This window comes from Epargyreus clarus, unplaced genomic scaffold (assembly GCF_041222505.1).
Source record: "Epargyreus clarus isolate Ecla_fem2 unplaced genomic scaffold, WU_Ecla_fem_2.2 ptg000004l, whole genome shotgun sequence".
In the NCBI taxonomy this organism is placed as follows: Eukaryota; Metazoa; Arthropoda; class Insecta; order Lepidoptera; family Hesperiidae; genus Epargyreus; species Epargyreus clarus.
In genome coordinates this window covers 10,671,271-10,695,374 of record NW_027332212.1, presented here as the reverse complement: position 1 = coordinate 10,695,374, position 24,104 = coordinate 10,671,271, and the positions used below count along the sequence as shown (strand labels likewise).

Genomic DNA, 24,104 nt, shown 5'->3' with positions numbered 1-24,104 from the left:
CCTTTGATTTTTAAGTTAATTATTTAAATAAGTTATTTTATTTATCAGTTGCATTCAATTAAGTAAAGAAAATCATTATAAAGAAACTTTGAGATTTCATACCTGAAATTTATTAGGTACCTTCTAGGTATTTTCCTTACTACACCCTTTTCCCACTCTAACAGGAAATAGCTGATAACAGCTTTATATATATCTATTTTAAGACATAACAATACCACTAATTAGTTCTAAAGTCCATTAAGCTTGAACATGGAAATAAAATCGCTCGATATAGAACCGATAGATTTAAAGCTCGCACCCGACTTGTAAACTCGAGAGCATGAAAATAATAGTCAGTGAGAATGCAGTTTGCACTTTTAAGGTTGCGAGGCCACTACCAGAAAGGCTATCGACACAGCCGGTTCACTAGAACTGTATTTTGTGATGCCATTGTCGCCCTTTATTGGGAAGGCATAGAAGTCAAAGTGGCGTGCAAGTTATTGGCCAAGAGTTGAGCCTGACTTGCCCACTGCACCGTGTTGCAGTGAAACCTGACGACTTGCGACATGGGGCATGAGCAGAATGCACAAACGTTTGCGGCTAAATTTTGCAAAAACAATGGTGTTACAAAACCGCTGCGGTTTTGCTTTATGATGGAATGTGACACAGTGCAAACTTGAGGTATTTGGGACGTGCAAAAAGTTTAGTTTTTATAACCGCATAGATAAAATCTGAGTCACGGCTTCTACAAGAGTAAGCCATAGTATTGGGTTTATGGTCATAATATTGTGAATAGTACGGAAACAGTAGTTTAAACTTTGTAAAAAGGGTAAGAAATAATGTATTCGCGTGTTAAAGTATATAAACTGTAAGAAATAAATCTTCCGTAAATTTAAATCAAATTGCACACCACAACACGACCATATTGTGTTAAAAAGCTTTTTCAAGCCTGTATTTTATTTATTCATAACCATAGAACAAGAGTAATAGAGAATAGACAAATAGAGAGTAGAGAAATAGCAAGAGTAGAAGAATAGCATGAGTATGGTTATAAATATGTATTTCAGTTTATTACTTCTATTAAACTTTAATGGCTTTTAACTTGGCAACAAACTTTAAAACACGATAAAAAACTAATTACCTACAGAGAAATAAGTTTGAAACATATGTTGATAATTAGTTACAAAAATGATTACAGTAATCAGATCCCTAATTATACAATTTTTCTGTACAATGAAATATGAAGAAACACGCAAAGGAGTAATTTGTCGAAACTTAATATCATTATTTATTCAACCGGTATAATTTAACTTTCTAGCTAACTTTTATTAGTTTAGCAAAACTTATATTGAATAATAAATACCTGTTACTACTTCTTCGATCATAAAATAGTGAATTTACTTTAATATTTATATTTTGTAGAACCTTTTATTAATATTTTTTAATAAGTAGTTATTTATTCTCTTTGTATAATAAATTATAACAGTAACAAGTAAAAAAGCAATCATACAAAAAGTAATAAGAAAAGTAAAGTTTGTACAGAAAAATATTTATCTTATTCCATCATAAAATACGGAGTTTACTTTAATAAACATATTTTATACAAACTTTTATTAATATGTATATGTTAATAAGTAATTACCATTTTAACTTATCTGTTTATAAATAAATACAACAGTAACAAGTAAAAATGCAATCATATTACAAAGCTAAAAGTAAAATAAACATTAAATGTTGCCAATATCCTCGAAAATAGTGTCGACAGTTGATCGACATCTATATAACCGCACCCGCCTGCACTCTGACATAAAGGCGCTTATCGACTGCACCGCGATCGAACGGATATGCATGACTCACCGGAACATAGCGCCGAAATCCGGAGACCGAACACGTTACAACTACACCGGTCGAATACGTAACTAGTTGATTAAGCTGTAATTGTCATGTTACGAATTATCTTCAATTACTGTCACTGTTGTACGCTGTTGTACTAATTTTAAATTCACCGCACATACATACAATGTTTTTCTGAACGAAACTTGTCGTGTCAAAGAGCGGTTAAAAGTATTACCACGCCTCTTGCCAACAAGTTGTCTTAAATCGGATTTGTACTGCAAAATGTTGCGCTGAATCAAAAATAACGAAAGGGAATCTAATTTGTAGCGGCAGTAAACCGCTTAAAATTGCTTGTTGGAAGTTTTGTGCCATGCCAAGTAATACATTTCGACGTTTTTACATCCTGCAATGTTGTTTAAAACGCACATCAATTACGTAAAATTCGTTTCCAGTATTTAATGTGTTACTTATTAATTTACTTACTTATTAATTTTACATAATTTAGCGGCTGAAAATTAAATACATCCAAATTCAAACGTAAATGATTAATTCATTAATTTACGGATTAATTCATTATAACATATTCAATGAACACATTGAATAACATGTAAAGTAATCAAATCATCAATATTATTCAGACAAACGCCAAATAAAATCGAACATTAATTAAAACTTGTTTATATAAATTATAAGACTTATAGTCAATAATGAGCTTCATAACGTATGGTATCTTTCATCTCTAAACTTGCTATTAATGTCCGACATTTGGCCCTTAACATCATTATAATTTGGGCACCGATTGACCTGATTACTCATTATAAATAGCTTTTGAATTCGTGTAACAAAATCATCCGGTGAAAAAACCACTATCCTATTCTGATCCGTGGAAATTCAGTATGTGTGTTTATATGCATCTCTGTCTGTGCTATATTTATCTCGCAAGATGCAGTTTCCGGTCCTACATACCGGCCGAGTCTGGTTCAGATGCATCGCAACGCACCCGAAACAGTAATAAAAATTTGCAAAAATATTACAAAAACTTTATAAGTTTTTGTAATATTTTAAATGAAGTCCGAATAAAAATCAAATCACTTTTGTAAGTGTATCTATTTTCCCACTGCAAATGGGTGTTCCCATAAAGCAAAATATTATTAAATTTGTATTTAAGAAGATAGCTTTCTCAAAGATACACTCTTGTGCTTAGAGCTTAAATAATATAGGTACAGTTCGGCTGATGTTGAGCGCAAGTTTTTGAACTTTGTACTTAATCGATTCTAGGTAATGTTTTCGCTAAGATTGTGTGTGATTAAGCATTATTTTGTATCAGAACACTGCTTCTATACATTAGAAATAGACTTAGCGATGATGCTTCATACTTAAACAGTGCAGTTCATTACGACGTAAGATGATCTAATAATTTAGATAACCGAAATTAGGCTGTCTTATCTATAAGAAAACTTTAGTTTTAACTTATCTTAACGAAGCAAGTGGCTTCATATCAGCACACAATTTCGGGAGTCACGTAAGTATAAATGTGCTTAATGAATAAAATTCGTGGAATATATAATGGAACACGTGTTATCGCCGTCTGCAATCTGCAGTTGACTAACGTACGAGTATGTAGAACTTATTTATAAGGCGATTCTGAAGTCATAATAAATTCGGTGTAAATTAACGACGTCATTGTTTAAATCCTCTTTGTTGTCTAAGGATTTTTCATTTTAAAAGTGGGAGTACCGTTCGCGGTCGACTCCGGAGGCACCACTGTCACATCGATTTTTGTCGTACAACAGTGTTAAGCGCTGTGTACTTACTGTTTTTGGAGAGTATGGGAAATATTTCTCGTATTTCAACTTCATGCTCAGGAAAAATGCATTTATGGTCATTTTCACTATTGACTCTAAACCTGGATATATCTAGATTGTTTATAGAAGTCCATGGGCTGTTACTTAATGGTATCACCATTGTAATAAATGGTAACGGCCGCCACGTTGTTATTTTACTACTTATATGTGTATTGAACTACAAACGTAATAAAAATTATGTATATTTTATTTTTCATAACCTATTTATGGATGAATGATGGTCATTATTACCGTGATCATGTACAATAATACTATAAATTAAAAATAATTATAATTTTAAAAGTCTTTGACGTATTAACATGTTAATTAAACGATGCGACGATCATCAACTGTAGATCCAATTAGAGAGCTATATTTGCAGTTCAATTTGCTCCCGAACGTCAGAACTATGACGTATGAGTTTCGAGATGGAAATGCAAATTCTAATCGATGAACGTCCGAACAAGTAGGAGATTAATATTCGTCAGACCGATGAATATATTATACATTGTTTCCGACATACATACTGACATACAGCAAAGGTAGAACGATCTGTTTTCGCGACCTATATATTTATTGAAAATAAAAAGTTTATATAACATCTATTTCTAACGTAAAGTAGCATAGGAAGCGTTTATTTCTAACATGATAGAAATAGACACTTCTTATGCGTTCTGTCGGTGGAAGGGTGAGGATTCCGGCTGACTTATCTGACGTATGGGGCGATCAATATAGTCCTCAGAATTGGCAAAATATCTGTGATTGGTTCAGGTGAAACCTGTTCTATGTTGACTTGGTTATAGATGTCTATGGCAACTGCCTCCCATTACTTACTTACCAACAAGTGTACAGCAAGCTCTGTAATAAATACGACTTATAAAAAAAGTTTGGAAAATCCAAAAGTGCACGACTCATAATGCTCATTTAATTATGAAATATAAAAAAAAAACTTAAGTCGTTCAAAATTAATTGCCGAAAAAACAGCTGTAGTAGGAAGAAGGCACTGCACAAGCGCCCCTGGTGGAATAAATGTACATAATATCTATAGATATACAGTCTTGTAGTTTTCGTTTTTTATTAATTGCAATTAAACGACACTGAATTAATTAATCATTCGCATTCAGTGACCTATAATCGTCGATTAGAATTTTTAAAAAAAAAAATTAACTCAAATGATGGATTTTTTCACAAGTTACAGTGTTTTCAGGTTTCACACATGACGGACAGGAAAATTTTTTGACCTATTTTGGTGTTTTTTTCCAATTCTTTTGCAGTAAATCAATTTTTAAAAAGTATGGAATTAATCTCCATTAAATTATCTCGACAATAGTATGCAAAATATCTTGATTCCGTGAACTATCAAGGCTATAATAATAAAAATAGCCGCCAAAATGAAGCGAAAAAAATTTTTCGATCGTAAAGCACTCTCTGATGCTTCGCATCATGAGTCGTGCAATACAAGTGCTTGTGTGTTACCGTCATGCATTCATTGCTTACTAATCAAAACAGAATATAATAAGATTAAGTTGATTTTCAGGAAACATTGTCTTATTAGCGCAGTCAGCTATTCTGCTGACTGCGCTAATAAGAAATGATCAATATCTATGAGTAACAATGTTATAGAATAATTGCTTACCTTTCAATTATATGGACGTGACATGAGTCAACAATTCGGAAGTGAATATTGTATTTAGTTTCCAATTATACATTATATTTATATGGCTAGCTTACATACAAGGGGACCACCTTGATGCTCATGAGTAACGCATTACGTTCGTTCTTCATGAAGTTGGTTACAGAGATTTTGGTTGCAGTTATTATTTATCCTCAGTACTACTGTCGATGGATCGTTATTGTTGGTAAGATGGTCGCTTATGGATTATAAGTCAGTAAGCTTATAAACATGAAATATAACATAAGATAGATAAAATTGAAATATTTCAATTATTTCAGTCGCTTAAAACAATTATAACGAAAACGGGGCACACACAATCGGTTTTATTACGGACATGGTCCAAATATTACCGAGTATGTAAGCATCGCACAATGTAACATACTCGTATATGTGAGATAGGACTTGTGATAGGCATAGCGGCCCGAATTTGGGTCAATGACGATGACCTACACGGTTCACTGTGAATACAATTTTCGCCTTTGTTTTGTGCATGTTTCAATTTGCATTACGTTCGATTCACGGTCGAATTTTCATTTTTATTATATTAAATATTCTCCTAAATATATTTAAGACTAGCTGACTCGGCAAACTTTCTACCGCCTCAAAATCTATTTATCAAATATATTTCATATAAAATATAGCCCATGTTACTCGTGGATAATATAGCTTTCGAATGGTGAAAGAATTTTTAAATCGGTCCTGTATTTTTTGAGCCTATTCATTACAATCAAACAAACAAACAAAGTTTTCCTCTTTATAATATTAGTATAGATTATCTATTATCATTAACACTTAATTGGTACTATTAGTATTAATTAATTTACTTCGTAAAAATATAAGTAAAAAATAATAATAAGTTATAAGTATTTATTTCATTTCTACAAGAATCTACAAAAGATTATTAAATACTCGATTTTTTAAAGAAAATTCCTATACCTATACCTATGGTAAGCTATAACTAATGTGTCACGAAAAACCTGTTACTTAAAAAATTACAAACCGAAATCGTCATCATAATGTTTTATATCAATAAATGTACTTAAAAAGTAAAGCTTGCGTCATTTCACTAAAGTGCACGGCAAATAAAAAACAACAAACGTAAACTATGACTAATTCTGACTTCGCCGGGCTGTTTTATTGTAAGTAAGAACACTTGTAGTGAGAGTAACAGCACTTGCGACCACGCTTGACAATTCAAATATATTTAGACCGGGCAGGGCAATCGTAATGTTTGTAGGGACGCAGTAAATACCGATATCCACGATATCGTTGGCTGCAGATATATCGATATTAGTTTGCCGATATACAGATACATTTTTAATTACGCACAGTGATCGTCGATTGTGTAAACGCGGTATCCCGCGATTATGTAACTTTAAACCATTTCCTTAAATTACTGTTTACAGATGATAATAAAAATTTTGTTAACTTAACATTATACAATTTAATTAGTTAACATTCTTAATGAATATTATATATGTATACAAGTAAAGTCATTTATTTCTATATTGTCTATCAAAAACTCACACATTTCTTTTTAAACATCGGTATCGTATCAGCATAAGTGCTTATGGTCACGTCCCTAGTTAGTAGTATGTATTTGTGGACAAAACATAAGTGCCGGGACGTGAGCTAATATCGAATAGAAGCAGCCCCTTAAAATAATTTGCAAATACACACAAACACAAAATTAAAATGAGTTACGACTGTATGTGATGTGGTTTGATTTAGTTCCATTACCTACTTTACAAAAATAAAAATTGGTTACGGTACACTGTTTTTATAACTTAAAGTAGTAAAAGAAAAATGTATAGAGCTTTTTATAGCGATCTATATTGCAGATTATTATAATTGGCGGATACAACAAAAGAACTTTCCTGTTAATAAATCAACAATTAACAATTATTCCAAAATAATTCCAACATAATAAAATCATTCATGTTACATATACTTATAGTAAGCAACAAGGAAAATAACTCGAGTTTTATGTTTCTAATTATCCAAAGAATTGTACTTATCAAAAACATGGTATAAATCTATACTGGTATGTATAAAGAATAAATTTTCCGCAAAGAATTACCAATCTTCAAATACTACAACTCTTAACATTCGAAAGATACTTTAACTAGAGCAGTTATTTACGTCAATGGATACAAGCCCGGCTAGCTCAGTCGGTAGAGCATGAGACTCTTAATCTCAGGGTCGTGGGTTCGAGCCCCACGTTGGGCGACAAATTTTTTATTTTATTAATTTTAAACCAAATATTTCATGGTCATCACACAAAAAAATAAAATAACTCATGACATGCAATTTAAGAGCACAAAGAGATCAAACGTTATTTTTTAATTTGCGCAGTCGTCGAAGCGCGGTATCACGTCTTTGTGCAAATACATTTTTTCTTACAAAGGTATCTTTATTTAAAATTTAGATTGATGTGTTGATAACGCCAAAAAATACGTAGAATATATTAATACAAGAATCCATTCACTGTATGTATGTAATTTCAATATAACATCTGATAAAACACACACAACACCAAATCATAAATTAATGTTTTAATCCCTTTAGAAAAAAAACCCTTTACCCATAGATTAGTAAGGATAATTCGCCGCCTTAAAATTGAACGAAGCCACAAACGGCTTATTAGTAAGTTCTTTTTTTTTGAATTCTTGACAAATAAAAACATATTTTGAGAAATATTTGCGTAATTTACATAATAAATAAATAATTATTTCAAATATTTTAGGGACATTTTAGCACGGAGACGTGGCAAAACTTTTTTACGCAACTATTTCAATTCTCAAAACTGGGTACATTTTCTTGTTAGGAGAGAGTAATCTTTACTAATCTGTGCCTTTACCTGTAATATTTTATTATAATTTGTTTTTCACGATAATCTTGTGAGAAATATGTTAGGGTAATGAAGCAGTTAGTCTTACAAAATGAATGTTACGGTATAAAATTTCATATAATTAATTTGAAAAAGTTGTGTAATGAGAAATGAGTATGAATACGTACGTAAGGAAACCTAATAGTATAGAGTACTTGGTTTCTAATTACCCGCTCATTCACGGCGATAGTACTGATAAGAACTGGGCGCAGAGATAACATCTTACGTAACTTGTGAAATGTAGGGCTACAAGTAGCTTAGGGCGTGTTCACTATAGTACATACTCACAGACTAAATAGTTTAGATTTAGATTATAGCAAACTATTTAGTAAGGTTGATATAATGATTAAAAATTGTTGAATTGCTTATTGTTTTCTTATGAGAGATATTTATAATGCCTAAATGCCTAAAAACAAAGTCTATATACATTGTTCTTATTAAAACACTTCGATATTTTAACGTTTATGCACAGTTTGCCTAGATTTGTCACAAATTTTAACAGTAGATATTTCGATTCATCATCAACTCTTTATTCCCCCACAGCTGGGCACGAGTCTCAGAATGAAAAGGATTAGGCCATAGTCCACCGCGCTGGCCAAGTGCGTATTGGTATACTTCATACACCTTTGAGATATCTTTTATAAATCTGTCAGGTATGCAGGTTTTCTCACGATGTTTTCCTTTACCGTGAAAGCTATTTCGATTAGTCAGTAACAATTAATATTTGAGATTCAGTTAGTCAAAACGTCACAGGTGCGTGGTAAGTGACTGTTACCTAACATTGTGCACCCAGTTGGTCGTACGGTTAACTAATAAATTCCGACAAGCCGTAGTCATCTAGCTAACTAAAATAACCCGACAACGAGAGAACATTAAAATTGGATTATTTTTAGCATGTAACGTATTCGAAATTGTATGACTTTTAGAAGTAAGATGACGCTTTTATGTAAGTGTTGTATATTGTAGTAACTTTATCTTCTACTTGATATACCGAGTGTATAAAAATATTTTTCTGTATACCTAAATAGTACTATAAATAGTACTGGCTGAATATTCTTACTTTTTAATTATTGAAAACGCATTTTCAACGACTTCCGTAAACTACATAGGTATTTAGGGACCCACAGACATGATTAGAAACTTTTATATTAATACATATAATACGTATTTATCTTATGGCCAAAATATTTACACAACTGAAAACTGATAACAATCAAAAATATGACCAAAAATATGATCATTAATTAAAAAACTCTTGAGTTGAATACTCTTAAACGAAATCGCTAATGTCATATCTATTACTAATGCATCCTGATAGGTATATCAATAGGGATGGCGATCTGAGATCGATTAATCGCAAAATGATGTTTGGGGACAAAAAATCGATTATTTTAATTGATCTCCAGTAATGGCTCGATTCAGTGAATCGATCTTTCTTCCTAGAAAATCGATCTTTTCGAAGTCGTTTGAATGTGTTATAGACATTTTTGCTGATTGATACGTATTTCAGTGCTTGTTTGGTCCTGATGACCTTTATTTCGCTACTTCGCCCTTCTTAGCTGAGAAGATCGATCGATTCGAGGACCAAATAATCGATTCTTTGGTCCTCGATTTCGATTCGAATCGATTCAAGAATCGATGTTTTTCAGAAAGAATCACCATCCCTATATATCAATTATTTAACCAATGATTCGGCTGCACTCATCAGCAGCTGCGCAAACTAGTTAATATTTATCTGGAACAAGCTAATATTCCATCGATATGATCGTAATAACATTAAGATGTCCCATTTTGATCCAATCGATTTACGAGTATGAATGGGTTTTATTGCTCTAATTACTCGATAATTTAAACCTACTGGACTAGATTAATGATAGTACAGATATCGAGGGTAATGCGCTTGGTAAACCATAAGTAACAAATCAGTTTGTATCCGTTTTTACATGATATAAAACAAAATATGTGTTTTAGTATTACTCTCTGTATGGGGTGATCTTTAAATGTTCTTTACGACTGTGATGGAGATTTTTCAGACAAGGTATAGATGAATAGTTCTAAAACTATAAAAACTCGTTACTTTTTTGCCGAACTCCTGTACAGTAAGAAGAATCTACATAAGGTCAGAGGGTAACATATACATACATGCTACTTTCACCTTAAAATATCTAAGGCTTCCGAGTAAGAAAACAAAACCGTGCGTGGATAAGCTACACTAGTTAATACCAATAGGCTAATTATAACAATTAAGGCAAAATCTATAAACATGTAATAGAACTAAACTATTTCTTCGACCAATTTACAACTTTTATTATTCCCGCGCAAAATACTACTGAAACGTCAAGAGCGTTATTTTTTTCTTTTTTATGTTAACTCATGTAATCGTACCAGCCAGTGATTATATGAATGGGCACGTATTATTATAAAAATAACACAGAATAATTAATTAAAATCTTATATACATATAAAATTCTCGTGTCACAATGTTAGTTACCGTACTCCTCCGAAAAGGCTTTACCGATTTTCAGCAAAGTTTATATGCAATTCTAGTAGGTCTGACAATCGGCTACTATCTATTTTTCATATCCCTAAGTGATAGGGGTTGTTCATCCTTAACATTTTTTATTTATATGGCAACATAATGTTTGCCGGGTCAGCTAGTAATATATATGATTAAATATTTTGAATATGTTTCGAACACATGAATACAAACTATCTGTATATATATTAACATTATCTTAATGCTGTAAGTAAACAATGAAAATCCTTCACTTGCAAGTTTACTGTCCCTTCGCCTACACGATGCAAGCTTTTGTTTTCCTGTCACCCGTCTACCACATGTGAACGTCAGGAAAAGGAAACCCAACTAAAGAATAAAACTAAGACATAGATATAACATTACATAATAAAATATCATAAAACTTACTTCCGAAGAAGCTAAGTATTTTATTGTAGGTATATGATAATGACGCGTATATGCCTACCCACGGTATATCTTTGACTTTAGTAGTAGTTTTTGTCGATTTATAGAAAAGTTATACCGGCAGCCAACAACACTGGTGGGCAGTGTACCCACTGAGGAGATTGTCCGGGTAAGGAGGGATGCCTCGAGGCCCGAAAACCCTGCGCCACGCGGCGAAGTCACGCCGCGGCATAGGACGACCATATAGCTAGTAGAAAAGTTATGAAAAAGTAAATACGATAGTAAGAGACAAATTAAGTCGCAAATTTAACAAATCTAATTTTAAATTACATGAATCAGATGAGGACATATCAGATATGTTACTAGTATAGAAAACCTACCATATTTATCAAACCAAAATCAGTTTGAATTTATTTTAAGAATGATTTAAAATCTATGTCATAATCTGTAAGCCTGTAAACGCACAGAAATTCTAACTAAAAGCTCTACAAAGAATTTAGGAGGAAATGAGTTCCACAGATATCTATAAAACATGAGCACGTGCATGAACCGGCTGACAATGGGCATCCTTCGTGTGCAGGATACCCGCCGCTCCGCAAACGAGGGCCTTTGTTTCCACGCCACACGCAAACCACGTGTGATCGTACCTCCATACGATGCCCGTATAACGTTATAATGATCTTTTATCCTATTAAAGTGGGTGTACAGTGTACACCCCAACTGGTTTGTATGGTCACTGCTTGGTCGTAGTTGTCCCTTAATTAGTTCCGCAATTGAACTACTTTCATTTTTTTCATAGTACATTGGAACAAAAAGGTGCAATCATTCTCAACATTTATATGAAAAAGTGAGAGGACTTTACCTCATACTTTTTGTTCAAGCTAATAAAATAAACGACGTAAAGCAATCTTTATTTTACCCCGAACATATTTAAGGTACACGATAAAAAAAAGCATATGGACGCATGCGTGATCATACTATACGGGACTTATTTATTTGATTTGATAACACGTATACCCCTTAAATGAAATACTTCTACAACGGCATAATACCGCTATCATACAATGAGTATCATGTTTGGGGTTCATTAATGACTTTCATGAATAGCTGACAAAATAGCAGTAACCTTTTCCATTGCCAGTGCCAAGGAACAAAGTATTATAAGTATACAATTAAAAGCGGAAAAATATACAGTAATATTTTTGTTCCTGATTGCCCTTAACACTTTTATATAAGCTTTTATTTCTTAGTGTGGGTGAGCAACTAAACGAAAGGAAAACCGATGAAAGAGGTTGGATCATAGCATCGCCTACGCACCAATAAGTTATGGGACAGGAAAGTGAATGTAGTGTAATTGCACAGTTTATGCCAATACGCACGTATTGCAACGGTGACCCAGCAAGAATGAATATGAATAACCTGCAATATATTTCTGAAACTGCTTTATGCGTCAGGCGTCTTTAGCAATAAACATTCAAAGCCAACAGGATTCCAGTTAAACCCCTGGGATCTTTTATAAGATGGATCAGCATGGAGCTGTTTTTGTAATAGTAAGATCAGGAATGATCTTTATGTTATGTAGTAACAGATTTTTTCCATCATATGTATCACGACTGACCTATACCTTCATATGGCAACTATCTTAGTCCGCGAGAACGGCAACACATCTGTAATCAGTTTCAGGTAGAACCTCTGTTCTAAATGTTTTTAGCTGTTCTCAGATGTCCGGTGTGATGGGTGGTACTGACCTCTTACAATCATCTGGACTGCATTTACTCGACTCATTTGCTACTTTAATCTTTAAGAATGTTTGTAATTAGGCTATTATCGTGATCCTAACACGTGGATGAAAGAAAAAAAATGTTGTCTTAGACCGAATTTTTACATGCATTTGGTATATTTTATTCGAATTCCTTAAAGGACTGACATATTGTAGGCGTAGACACACAAAATGAATGGCACTTACGAGTTTGTACGATGGTTTGAGCATTATGATGCAATAGAGCTGATATGATATCAACTTTTATGTGGATACACTATATTTTTCCTCAAGAACCATTCTAATGATTCCACCATTTTTATTTTTCTCCTACCCCAATTCGCAAATGAGATTACTAATATCATTCATGAATATTGTATTAGGCGTGCTCAATATCCCTCTCGACTCTAAAAATATGATGAGAAACGTCCTGAATGAATGACAAATTAATCCAGAAGAAATCGGTGAAGATTATTATGACATTAGGTGCTATATGGTACCTTTGTAGAGTTTAAACATACGTAATATGATCAGTCTGTCAGGGCATATTTAGGTAATAAATCTGTCTTAGACGCGTCCGTAGAAGGAAATATTTTTGTGCGTTTGTATGTATGTATGTATATATATGTTTGTATGACACACCCTACGGTCAAAACGGTTCGACGAATTTTAACATAAGAGATATCGTTGGATTCGTCTAAATAGTGTGAGTGAGTTTTTGTTTTGATAATAAATAAAAATTGTCTTCGACGGGTCGTAATACGCAAAGAAACCTAATTAAATAAATAGTATCAAAAAATAAGATTTCTGAAGAGTTTAAAGTTGTAATTTGAGAGTTGTAAATGTCAACAAGAACTGCAAAGACCATCAATGTATAGTATGATGACGACAGTTGTAATTCAGGTTAATAAGATGTCTCCTTAAGAAAGAGTAGGTGGGCAACACGTGTATTTGCGGTGTTGATATATTTTTATGTTAAATATTTTATCATTTTTGATATTTACAAACATATCTAAAGATACGAAAGTTTTATCCTATGTCACTCACAGGTGAGTTACTTATTTATTAAACAGGTGTGTTGCTAATCTATAAAACGATAACTTTAAAAACCGACCACGAAAACACTAAGGGATAGTTGTAATGGTGAAAGCGTTAAATTCATTCAAAATGTATGTAAAATGAGGTCGGTTAAAAAGCTCTCCATTCACGACAGTAACACATCGTTAATTATAAATTAAATAAACCTATTAATGCGTCAGACGATTAAAGAAATTTACGCCACATGCGGCGCCAAATACTTATATATGTATCCATAATTACAGTGATGAACGGTTGCACATTACATCGCGATGGTCCAGTTATCACTCATAAGTTGTTAACACAAACACGACCTAGTTGCGCGGGCGCAGGAAGCTGCCTACCATCACGGTAGGGATGGCGATTCTTTTCAAAAGAGGTCGATTCTTGAATCAATTCGAATCGCAGTGTGATGAATGGATTCACAAAAAAAATGAGGCCTACAGAATTTATTCTCCAAAAATCGATCGTCGATATGTTCGGGGCGTAGCTAGCGAATAAAAAGGTCGTCAGGAGTCCTGACGACTTTGGTCCTGTACCAATCAGCGCCCCTAGCGGATTATATCAGAACTTGGAAATTGTATGAGTAAACAAATACCAAAACAGTCATATTTGTCAAAACTAGAATTGTGTAGCTCGCGAGTGAGTGATATAAAAGATATATATCTTCACCAAAGAGCTAATCACTCATCAACTCCGACGGATTTGAATTATATCTTTATATCCGCATCACATGGTTTAGTTCATAGATTCAAACGATTCCGGATATAAGATCTTCTTCAACTCAACAGTGTTATACTAGCTCGCGAGTGAGCGATGAGTCAAATGAGCGACTGACTGAGAGTGAGTAGTGAGCCTGATTCGAGTCAAATGCGTTGATTGAGATATATAACAGTTACGGTTACGTATTAAACACTAAATTAAAATATTTTATTGCTAAGAACATGGAAACCGGGATATACAAATAGCGTTGGCTGTGATAATTCATATATAATTTCTTGCCAGTTTTGTATTAATTATAGGAATCAAAAATGTTGTCAAAACATTTTGATCTGATTCTCTGATATACTGATATAAAATGTCGCGTATCTTTACAGAGCTACTGAGCTAAAGTGAGCTATTGAGCTAAAAGAGTGATATATATCACTGAGTTCAAAAGATATATATCACTCTTTTCACTTTAGTGATACATTTTGCGCAACTCTAGTCAAAACGTAAAAACTCATGGTAATAGTACTGGCTCAGGACCAAACAATCACTGAAATACGTATCCGTCAGTAAAAACACAAGTTTATAACACATTTGTTAATATTCAATCAACTTCGAAAATATCCAAAACTCGATTTTGTAGGATGAAATATCAATTCACTGAATCGACCCATTACTGGTGATCGATTAAAATAATCGTTTTTTTTGGTCCATAAAATAGATCGTTCGATTAATCGATCTCAGATCGACATCCCTACATCGCGCAGCGCGGTGTTGAGTTGTAATCAAATTTGGTTCAACTCTGATTCCAGTGGGTTGAACTTTTTCCTTTACAATATTGTATTTTGTTTGATAGCCTTATCGATGATAGTTAGGTATTTTTGCATTAGCAAAAGTTTCATTTGAAATTAATTTTGTGGGTATTAAATTTTAGGGTGAATTTAGCTTGACTCTTATTTTTGTAAGTTGGCAATATAATTACTCAAGTTAATGGCTTTTTGCTATTTATAAATGGAATAGATACTAATTCCATATGTCTACAGTCTAACTTCAAACACATTACTTTTATCTACTTAAGCATTTCCTAGATTAATGTTTGAAATGAATTAAAGTTTGAAATACTCAATTGGAACTTAGTTTGTCGTAATTTCACGGTGAAATTTTAAGATTAAATTCCTGAAAAGAACGGATAGGATATCTCCCCGAGTCATGGAGTATTAGAGGACGTTCAAGGAACGCCTCCCACTCGTCACTTAGCCCATTAATCTCCACACAAACGGTCCGTCCGTCTGTCACTGCCAGTAATCTAATACGACACGCCAGCTTTTTGTCCCTGTATTACTTGCATTCTAGAAATAAAATGGCCGTTAATCCGTCAGAAGATAACAGCGCCTTTTAAGACGGAATTGAACATTTTGTGAATAAAGACGCTCCTTTCAAAGTTAGAACTGCCTGCAAATTGGTTTTTACTCTATGCGCAATATAATGGCTAATCTTTGCTTAAGCTCATACAACTACTGCTGGGCATTGACCTCTCTGTGCTATTACAATAACAAAGATATTCCATTCAGAATTGGTAAAGATCGCGCCCATAACTTCGCTTAACTAGCATCGTGCTTGTGTAAAAAGATAAGTATGCTCCCATTATATCACCCATACACGCACCCGTACACCCACGCAACGTAATTTATGTAGATAAATAAATTCTTTTAACAACTCTCAACACTTCTTATTTTGTTTTGCATAAAATAAACCTCGTATCTATTTAAGGCAGGCAGAGAAAAATGGTTTAGCACAACAATGCTGGTTTCAGATACGTATCCAGATAGTACACAATGAAATAATGGTCTCAGTTTCCGGCAAGGGCCAGACGGACGCAAACCTTCGTGGATAGGGCTGGTTTGATTATTATGTGAGCCGCATCACAAATGACGCGAGCAGAATAGAAATGCACTGCTCCGTGATTATGATATTACAGTAAGGGGTCATCCGTAAGTTACGTCACACGTTTTTAAATTTTTGTACATCTGACTTAGTTGTTTTTACACATAAGTTCTGCCTAGTGACGTCACGACACATTGCGATGTGACGTCACAATCAAATTTGGACAAAAACCTCACGACTCTGTGACGTAATTTACGAATGAGCGTACTAATATAAAAATGTTGGACTTACAGCTGATTTCTCGTGATGTGCACTGCGTCCTTGTCGGGAGCGGACCGGCGCCGCAGCACTCGTAGTCACCAACATTAACAAGAGTCCTATCACAGCGAGGACGGTCGACACACGCACACGCATTGTCCTGATCGTATCCATACACTCCCGCGAATCCCGCGCGTATTTACATTTCAAATCAGCGGCCCGCCTTGAACACCCATATACGACCTGCACCCTCCTGATAATCGATTCCTTTCCGTATTCGTCCTCTTTCTTATGCAACCTATACCCTATAGGCAACAAACGCGTTTGAAGATCATTTTGGCATCCGGATTGTCTTTCGTTCGTTAATCTATATCTATCTAAATCAGTCGTTTCGTTTATTTTCTTTAGTTTATTGGAATGTCCAACGCTCGCCATTTTTCTATCGATGTCTTGGACACATGAATTTTGTGCATTTATATAAGATGCTTCTCTTACATCAGTTCTGTTGACACCCATGTCATTGATTACTTTTCTATAACTGCGCACAACCTACTACATATCTTGGTGCTGCGCAATGATGTGGTTTTTGTGTGAAAGTAATGGTCATCTCATCATATTAGTGTTGATTTGAGCGGTTCTTTTACCCTGTTCAGTTGAGAGCATAGAAGTACATTATCGGCATGTTTCCTGTTGCCGTGTGCCAGATTAATTTCTTCGGACGGGAAGCTGCTTTATCGCGCTACGTGGGCGGCGTGCCTGTTTGTTCTACACTTATAATAGTCTTGTATGCACAAGATATCGAAGCGATTTTCTGCAACAAAAAGATTAATGATTAATGTAATCGATAAGGTTCGCTACATAGGGGCTATTAGTTATGTAATAGCAGTGACAAATGGATATGTAATTTATGGTATTGATATCGATTGAATGTTACAATAACGAAAGTAAATATTGAACAAAACTACAACTTAGTTACTATTAAATACACATGTTAGTACTCAATTAACAACGAAACGATATCTACAACAGTACGTTCTTTCATAACAAGGCAGCGAACAAGTCCTACAAAATATTGCCGTTCATTAAACATTGTCCTTTCATAGCAGAACTTATACACATAAAATTATGCCTCTGATAACACTGGGAAGGCATCTTCACATAAATCTTCATTTGTTAAACCAACAGTGATATATTTCAAAACATTATTGTTTCAAGTCGAAACATTGGTGTAATTTATGAAATTGGTAATTTTACTTTGTACATTAATTTTGAAAAGTTTCCTGCTATATTTTTGATAAATTTCTTATGAATATTGAACGTCGTGTTACCATGTTATTTATATCTTAATTATTATAATCGACCCATTAAAAGTTGTAATAAATTTATCTATATCATGTTTTAATTCTTTTTGTTAAAACCCTTATTGTCGTTTACGCAACATATGGATGTTTTATACTCTATATTTGCAATCTTTCGTTAATAGGTCATATTAAATTATAATAGATGTATGACCTCCACTTCAACATCCTCATTATCCCGACTGTTTGTCATTTAAGCCAGGGAGTCGCAACGTATCCATGCTAAGTTTACATACTGAAGGGTCGTTCTATGAAAAAGATTATAAAACTCTGATATAAGAATTGTCCTATATACCTATAGTCGTAGTAAATATACCTCGCTATTAGGCTACATCACGTTAATCAGGGTATGTAACTTTCTATAACTTTCAGAACATTATCAATATATTATTTCGTACTCTATAGCATTTTAATATCTTGAAGGTTGCAAGTTTTTGAACTGGTATTAAGAAAACAAAACAAAAGGGAAATTTCTCTCAACACTATAGTATGTGTTGAGGGGTTTAAGTACACTTTTTATTGCCACTAAGAACACCCTTGGATATAAAGAGCTTTTGATGGATCAACTGACACTTTTATATATTTCGTAACTTTTATTATTAACTATGAAAAAATGCTTCGATATTTTTGGTTTTACCCTCAGTTCTTATATGTTTCTTATAATCTTTTGTTATCCCAATAAATTGAATTCACTTCATTAATTCCTTATCATAGAAAATGGAACTTTTTCCTACTAATTAATGGGGTTTGGAACTTAAATACGCGACTATACAGACCTAATACTTTCTTTATAGACATGTAGACATAATACTTATCTTACGGTGAAAGAAAACATCGTGAGGAAACCTAAACCATTGAGTTCTGGAAAACAAAGTCCTAGGGCGTGTCTGCACATGGTCAGCTTAGTGGACCGTGGCCATAAATCACTGACTCTGATAGGAGCTTTTGCCCAATAGCAACTAGACGACGGTAGACCAAAAATCAAAATTTAAATTTTGTTTTCCACAAAATCAGTTCTAATTCTAATTCTAATTGTTCTAGTCAGGAATCGACCCCAGAGCCTTTAGTGCTTAGAATCAAATGACCAATTCTCGACTTTCGTGTTCTTAACGAGTCACCAAAAATCAAAAGTTTTATTCATAACTAATAATAAATTGGTCGCTCTTAGAAAGAGGCTTAAACATCAAGTAACAAAACTTGATGTTTAAGCTACATACAAATTAACTCACACAATATAAGACAGACAGGATGTCATGATAAGCAAGAAATAATTATAACTCATTGTAAAGCAATTAAATTATCGTTCAGAATATATGGCATTGTTTTCTCAATCACAACAATAAGCTCTTGGCAATATCTGGGCAAGTAGATTTCGGTTCCGTACACTTTGGGGACAGACTAAAAATTGGCCAAGTGCAAATCGAACTCGCATACGGAGGGGTCCGTGCCACTTGTTTTTAATTTTTGTTATCAGAGCAGCATAGAATTATTACGGTTTATATATCAAGTAAAAAACGCCGAAAAGTAGCGTTTTTTTGTACATGGCGACCCCTATTTATTTTTACGACTATTTTTTTATTTATAATATTTATTGTTGTAGCCATCAATATTATACGTAGGTATTCTGTAAAAAAAGTGTCTTTGTATTACGGTACCAAAAACTGAGTTCTGTGACAGACGGACAGACAGCGGAGGCTTAGTAAGAGGGTTCCGTTTTTACCCTTGTGGTACGGAACCCTAATAAACAAAGGGGCCAGGCGATGTAACTAGGGGGTTTTATGCCTCGCTGTGGTAGTAAGGATGACGAGTCATTCTTTTTTTATTGATTTACGTATAAAACAGACAAGGGCATCGCTTATTCTAATCCGTTTTATTTACAGTACGCTCGAAAGAGAGTAAAAACTGCTGCACATTTGTTTAGCTTGCATATATTATTGATATATCAAAGAAACAGTAGGACTTAAGTGGTAATAAAAAGTGATGGCCTAAAAGTCCTTTCTAAAATGGAATATGATTTTTTTTTAATTCCATAAGCTTTATAGGAAATAGTATTTTTAGCACAAGCAATGGGACTAAAAGTATAAAACATTAAACATAATAGAACTACAGAAAGGCCTAAAATATGAGTGTCAATACAGATAGTATTATTGGCATGTAATATTTTGACACCTGGCTTATGAAGTGTCCTCGAAGTCGGAGACACTCATGAAGAAGTGTTACAAAGCAATCTAAGGTGTTAGGTACATTACGTATCTTTATTAACTTGTCAGTCCTTCAGAATTAGCACTTGTAACTCGAGGACTTTCTTTCAAAATATAATAAATATCATATAAACATAGTTAATAATATTTATAGTGACTCAATAATTGTAGTACTTCAGTTATATTCAAATTTGCCTTGAAGTAACTGTTGGTGGTACGAAGTTCTGATTTGAAGGATATAATAAGGTACTTGACTTACAAGACGCATTCCAACTTAGTTAGGGGAAGCCAATATGTGCGGACTTCGAGTAAGACGTTCGTTCTTAGGGTTGGCTAATGATACTTGTGGCAGTGACCACTTTATTGCATACTATCAGATTAAAAATGCATTTTAATGATATGGAAGTAGCAGTTTGGTTCGACTCCGGTGGCACCACCGCCACACCTGTTTCTGCCTAATAACAGCAGTGTTAGGCACTGCTGTGTTCCGGTTTGAAGGGTGTGGTAAGGGAGATAAACTTTTCCGAGGCGTTCCAGCTTAGTCCTCAGGGGTAGCGGCGCATCTGTGGCCGACTTCAAGTGGGAATATCTAATCCTATCTAGGGTTGATTACAGATGTCCATGGGCGGCAGTAGCCACTTACCATCAGGCGGACTGTATGCTCGTCTGCTACTCCTATATTATAATAAAGAAAAAAAAACATAAGCAAACGAGGTTGCAGTCCAACTGACAGGAAGTGGCTACTGCTGTACATGGACATATGTAATGAATCCCAGATAAGATAATCCTACCTGAAATCGGTCATAGGGGTAACACCTGAGGACTAAGTTGGAACGCTTTGGATAACTATATCTCCCTTACCAAACCCTTTAAACCTGAACACATCAGTGCATATCACTGTTGTTATGAGACAGCAACAGGTATGGCAAAAGTAGCTCTGAATTCGATCCACAGAGGGTTCCAACTACATGCACGTGGGCTACTTCAGTCCATTACAATTTAAATTCGATGGGAATCGTACCCAAGTCCTTAGTTCTATTGTAATATGTGACTACGCCTGCGCGATTGTTGATGTTTAGTAACCAATAGAAACCAACTACTGTTGACTATCAATCGAAGAGAAACCTAAATAAACATTTGCTTACGTACAGATTTCAGTACTTAGAATATAAATCAAGCCTATAGCAACGGTTCAGAAATATTTACCTTACAAGCGTAAACGTAGGCTTACTTTGTATTTATTACTTGTTTTGTGTTAAACAGTGATTATTCTGAATGAAACACAAATTTTAGTATCAATATAACAATAACTGGACGCTAATATACTGCCTACATCCCACGGATACGCACTGAAACCTTTTATACCTTCAAAGTAATGTAGCTTGAAAGATTTATTAGAATTGCTCCAACATTTTTTAGTTTCACCTCTAATATTTTATACTATTACAATGGCTACTTTGTATAACATTAATATTTTTTTAAACCTACGTACGTGTGATATTTATTCTAAGCTTAATGATAGACAAAAGTTTTCATATAAAGACGCGAAGCTTTGAACGATTACAAACTTTTGTTAAGTAAAAGTTTTGCACTCCGTAATGCTTCTCATTTTACCTAAACGTCTATTTCATTCATAAAATATACCATAAATAATACTTTTACTTATAATTAGTACAATGTTAGGGGTTAATATTAAAACGTTTGACTTAGTTAAGCTTTGACAGAACTATGAATGAACTTACATTTTCTTAGATCGCTCTACTTTGATCAAAGAAAATCATGAAAACAAAGCAATGCGCCCAACGCAGACCGCTTCCTTTCCCTTTCAGCGACACAGAAAGGGACAGACATCCAACATTAGCACCAACACTAACAGAACTTCAGGATCCACTGAAACGCTAATTTATCCACAATCCCAAATAATGTAATATGTAGGCTTAGTAAAAAGTGAACAACACGTGGTTAAGCTGGGACTTAACTTTTCGTCTTTAAATAACTGTTCGTTTCGCATACAAAGGTTTCGTAAACGAAAATAAACAAGTGGAGAGACGCTCGCACGCTAGCCGCCCGCGAGCTCGGCGGCGCGCTTAACTACTAAACTTCAGCAGAACTCGCGAGTCGCCCGTGAGTGAGTGCATGCTTGCCTTGTTTCATTTGTATTTGTGTGCGTGTCGTGGGTTATTATCGTCGACGCGTGGACGAACTAACAAAATAGATGGCTAAAGGGTAATTATTTTCATACGAATGTGTGAACTATTTTGTTTATATTTACTTCAACTTTTTTGTTTTTCCTCTCAACTTGCGATATAGAAGAACAAGTATTTTCCAGACGTGTGTAATTGGCTGAGAAAAAGACGCCATATCATGAGGCTAATAATATGCGATGATTTTGGCATTATAAGATCTATTTGTCTAATGTAAAAAAAAAATGTTGTCGTTCAGAGTCCATTTTGTCACTTACTCTACGTTCGACGCACAATGAAGAAGTGCGTACAATTTCGATTACAACTTTTTTCGGTTTAGCGTAGGCCTTTGTTTAGATGAAGTTTCTGAAAGCCCTTTGTGCATCGAATTAGGGGAACTTATTAGTTCTCAATTTGAAGCTCTTATACAATAGACAATTAACACAACACACAAACGAAAGTTAAACAAAAGTTCAATAAAGTGTGGTGGTTCAATTATTTTAGATTTTTTCAAGTGCTTTAACTTTACTTTACATTTGCTACAGAATTTTAAGTTTAGTTGTTAAGAAATTTTGTAGTTAAGAAGGTGGTAGAACCCTTTGTGGTTCGACTCCGGCGGCGCCACCGCCACACCTATTTCTACCTAATAACAGCAGTGTTAGGCGCTGCTGTGTTCCGGTTTGAAGGGTGTGGTAAGAGAGACAGACTTTTCTGAGGCGTTCCAGCTTAGTCCTCAGGGGTAGCGGCGCAACTGTGGCCGACCTCAGGTAGGAATATCTAATCCTATCTGAGGTTGATTATAGATGTCCATGGACGGCAGTAGCCACTTACCATCAGGTGGACTGCATGCTCTGCTACACCTATATTATAAAAAAAAAGTTAAGGACTGAAAGATTAAATGGGGAACCGAGTCTTCTTACGAAGGTATGCTTCCGTTGTTACCAAGGCATGGCTGAGGACAAAGACGCCAATACCTAAGGTAAAACTGCTTTTACTAGTTCTCTATTTATAAGGAATATTGGATGAATAGACGGATGTAGTGAATAATCTATTTAAATTTGTTATTTACTTTTAACTTGGTATTCTTTACAAAAGTTGGTGATACATCGATGACCCGCGTGGCGGAGCAGCCATCGGTGTGACGCACAAAGGGTTTCGGGTTCGATCCCCGGCTGGGCAGATATCCAAATGATTGATTTAGATGGGTCTGGGTGTGTGACGTCTTTGTGTGTGTTCAATATTCGTGACACCCACATGTGGAGCTGTGAGTATAAAAAGTGTCTATCTTAACCATGTGTGTAACTTTTCAAAGCTCAAAGCCAAATTGACGGAGATATCTAAATCTTTCCGAAAAGCCAGTGTTTAGGGTTACTTAAACGCCGTCTAGACACTTACGCGTAGATCTATACTTTGCACACAGTTTAAAGGATTAGGTACTTGATGCATCGTGATTGACTTCGTTTTTTTTTTGGAATAATAAGGTAATCGAAATTGCTAAGGAGCTGATATACGTCTATATTACTTTACAAAAT

General features: G+C 34.4%; 1 protein-coding gene and 1 non-coding gene across 2 annotated transcripts in view; one reads left to right on the top strand and one right to left on the bottom strand.

The window, feature by feature from the left end:
- Positions 1-22,492, bottom strand: part of LOC140757516 (matrix metalloproteinase-2) — a 207,349-nt gene extending 184,857 nt beyond the window's left edge. Inside the window, exons 1-2 of the mRNA XM_073093265.1 lie at positions 22,132-22,492; positions 16,864-17,641 (exon numbers count right to left, since the gene is read on the bottom strand). Coding sequence (XP_072949366.1) covers positions 16,864-17,346 — 483 coding nt within the window. The 5' untranslated portion in view covers positions 17,347-17,641; positions 22,132-22,492. The remainder of the gene's footprint in view (positions 1-16,863; positions 17,642-22,131) is intronic.
- TRNAK-CUU (transfer RNA lysine (anticodon CUU)) lies at positions 7,491-7,563 on the top strand. The gene has a single exon. It is a non-coding gene; the product is annotated as a tRNA-Lys (tRNA).
- Positions 22,493-24,104: the final 1,612 nt, after the last annotated feature.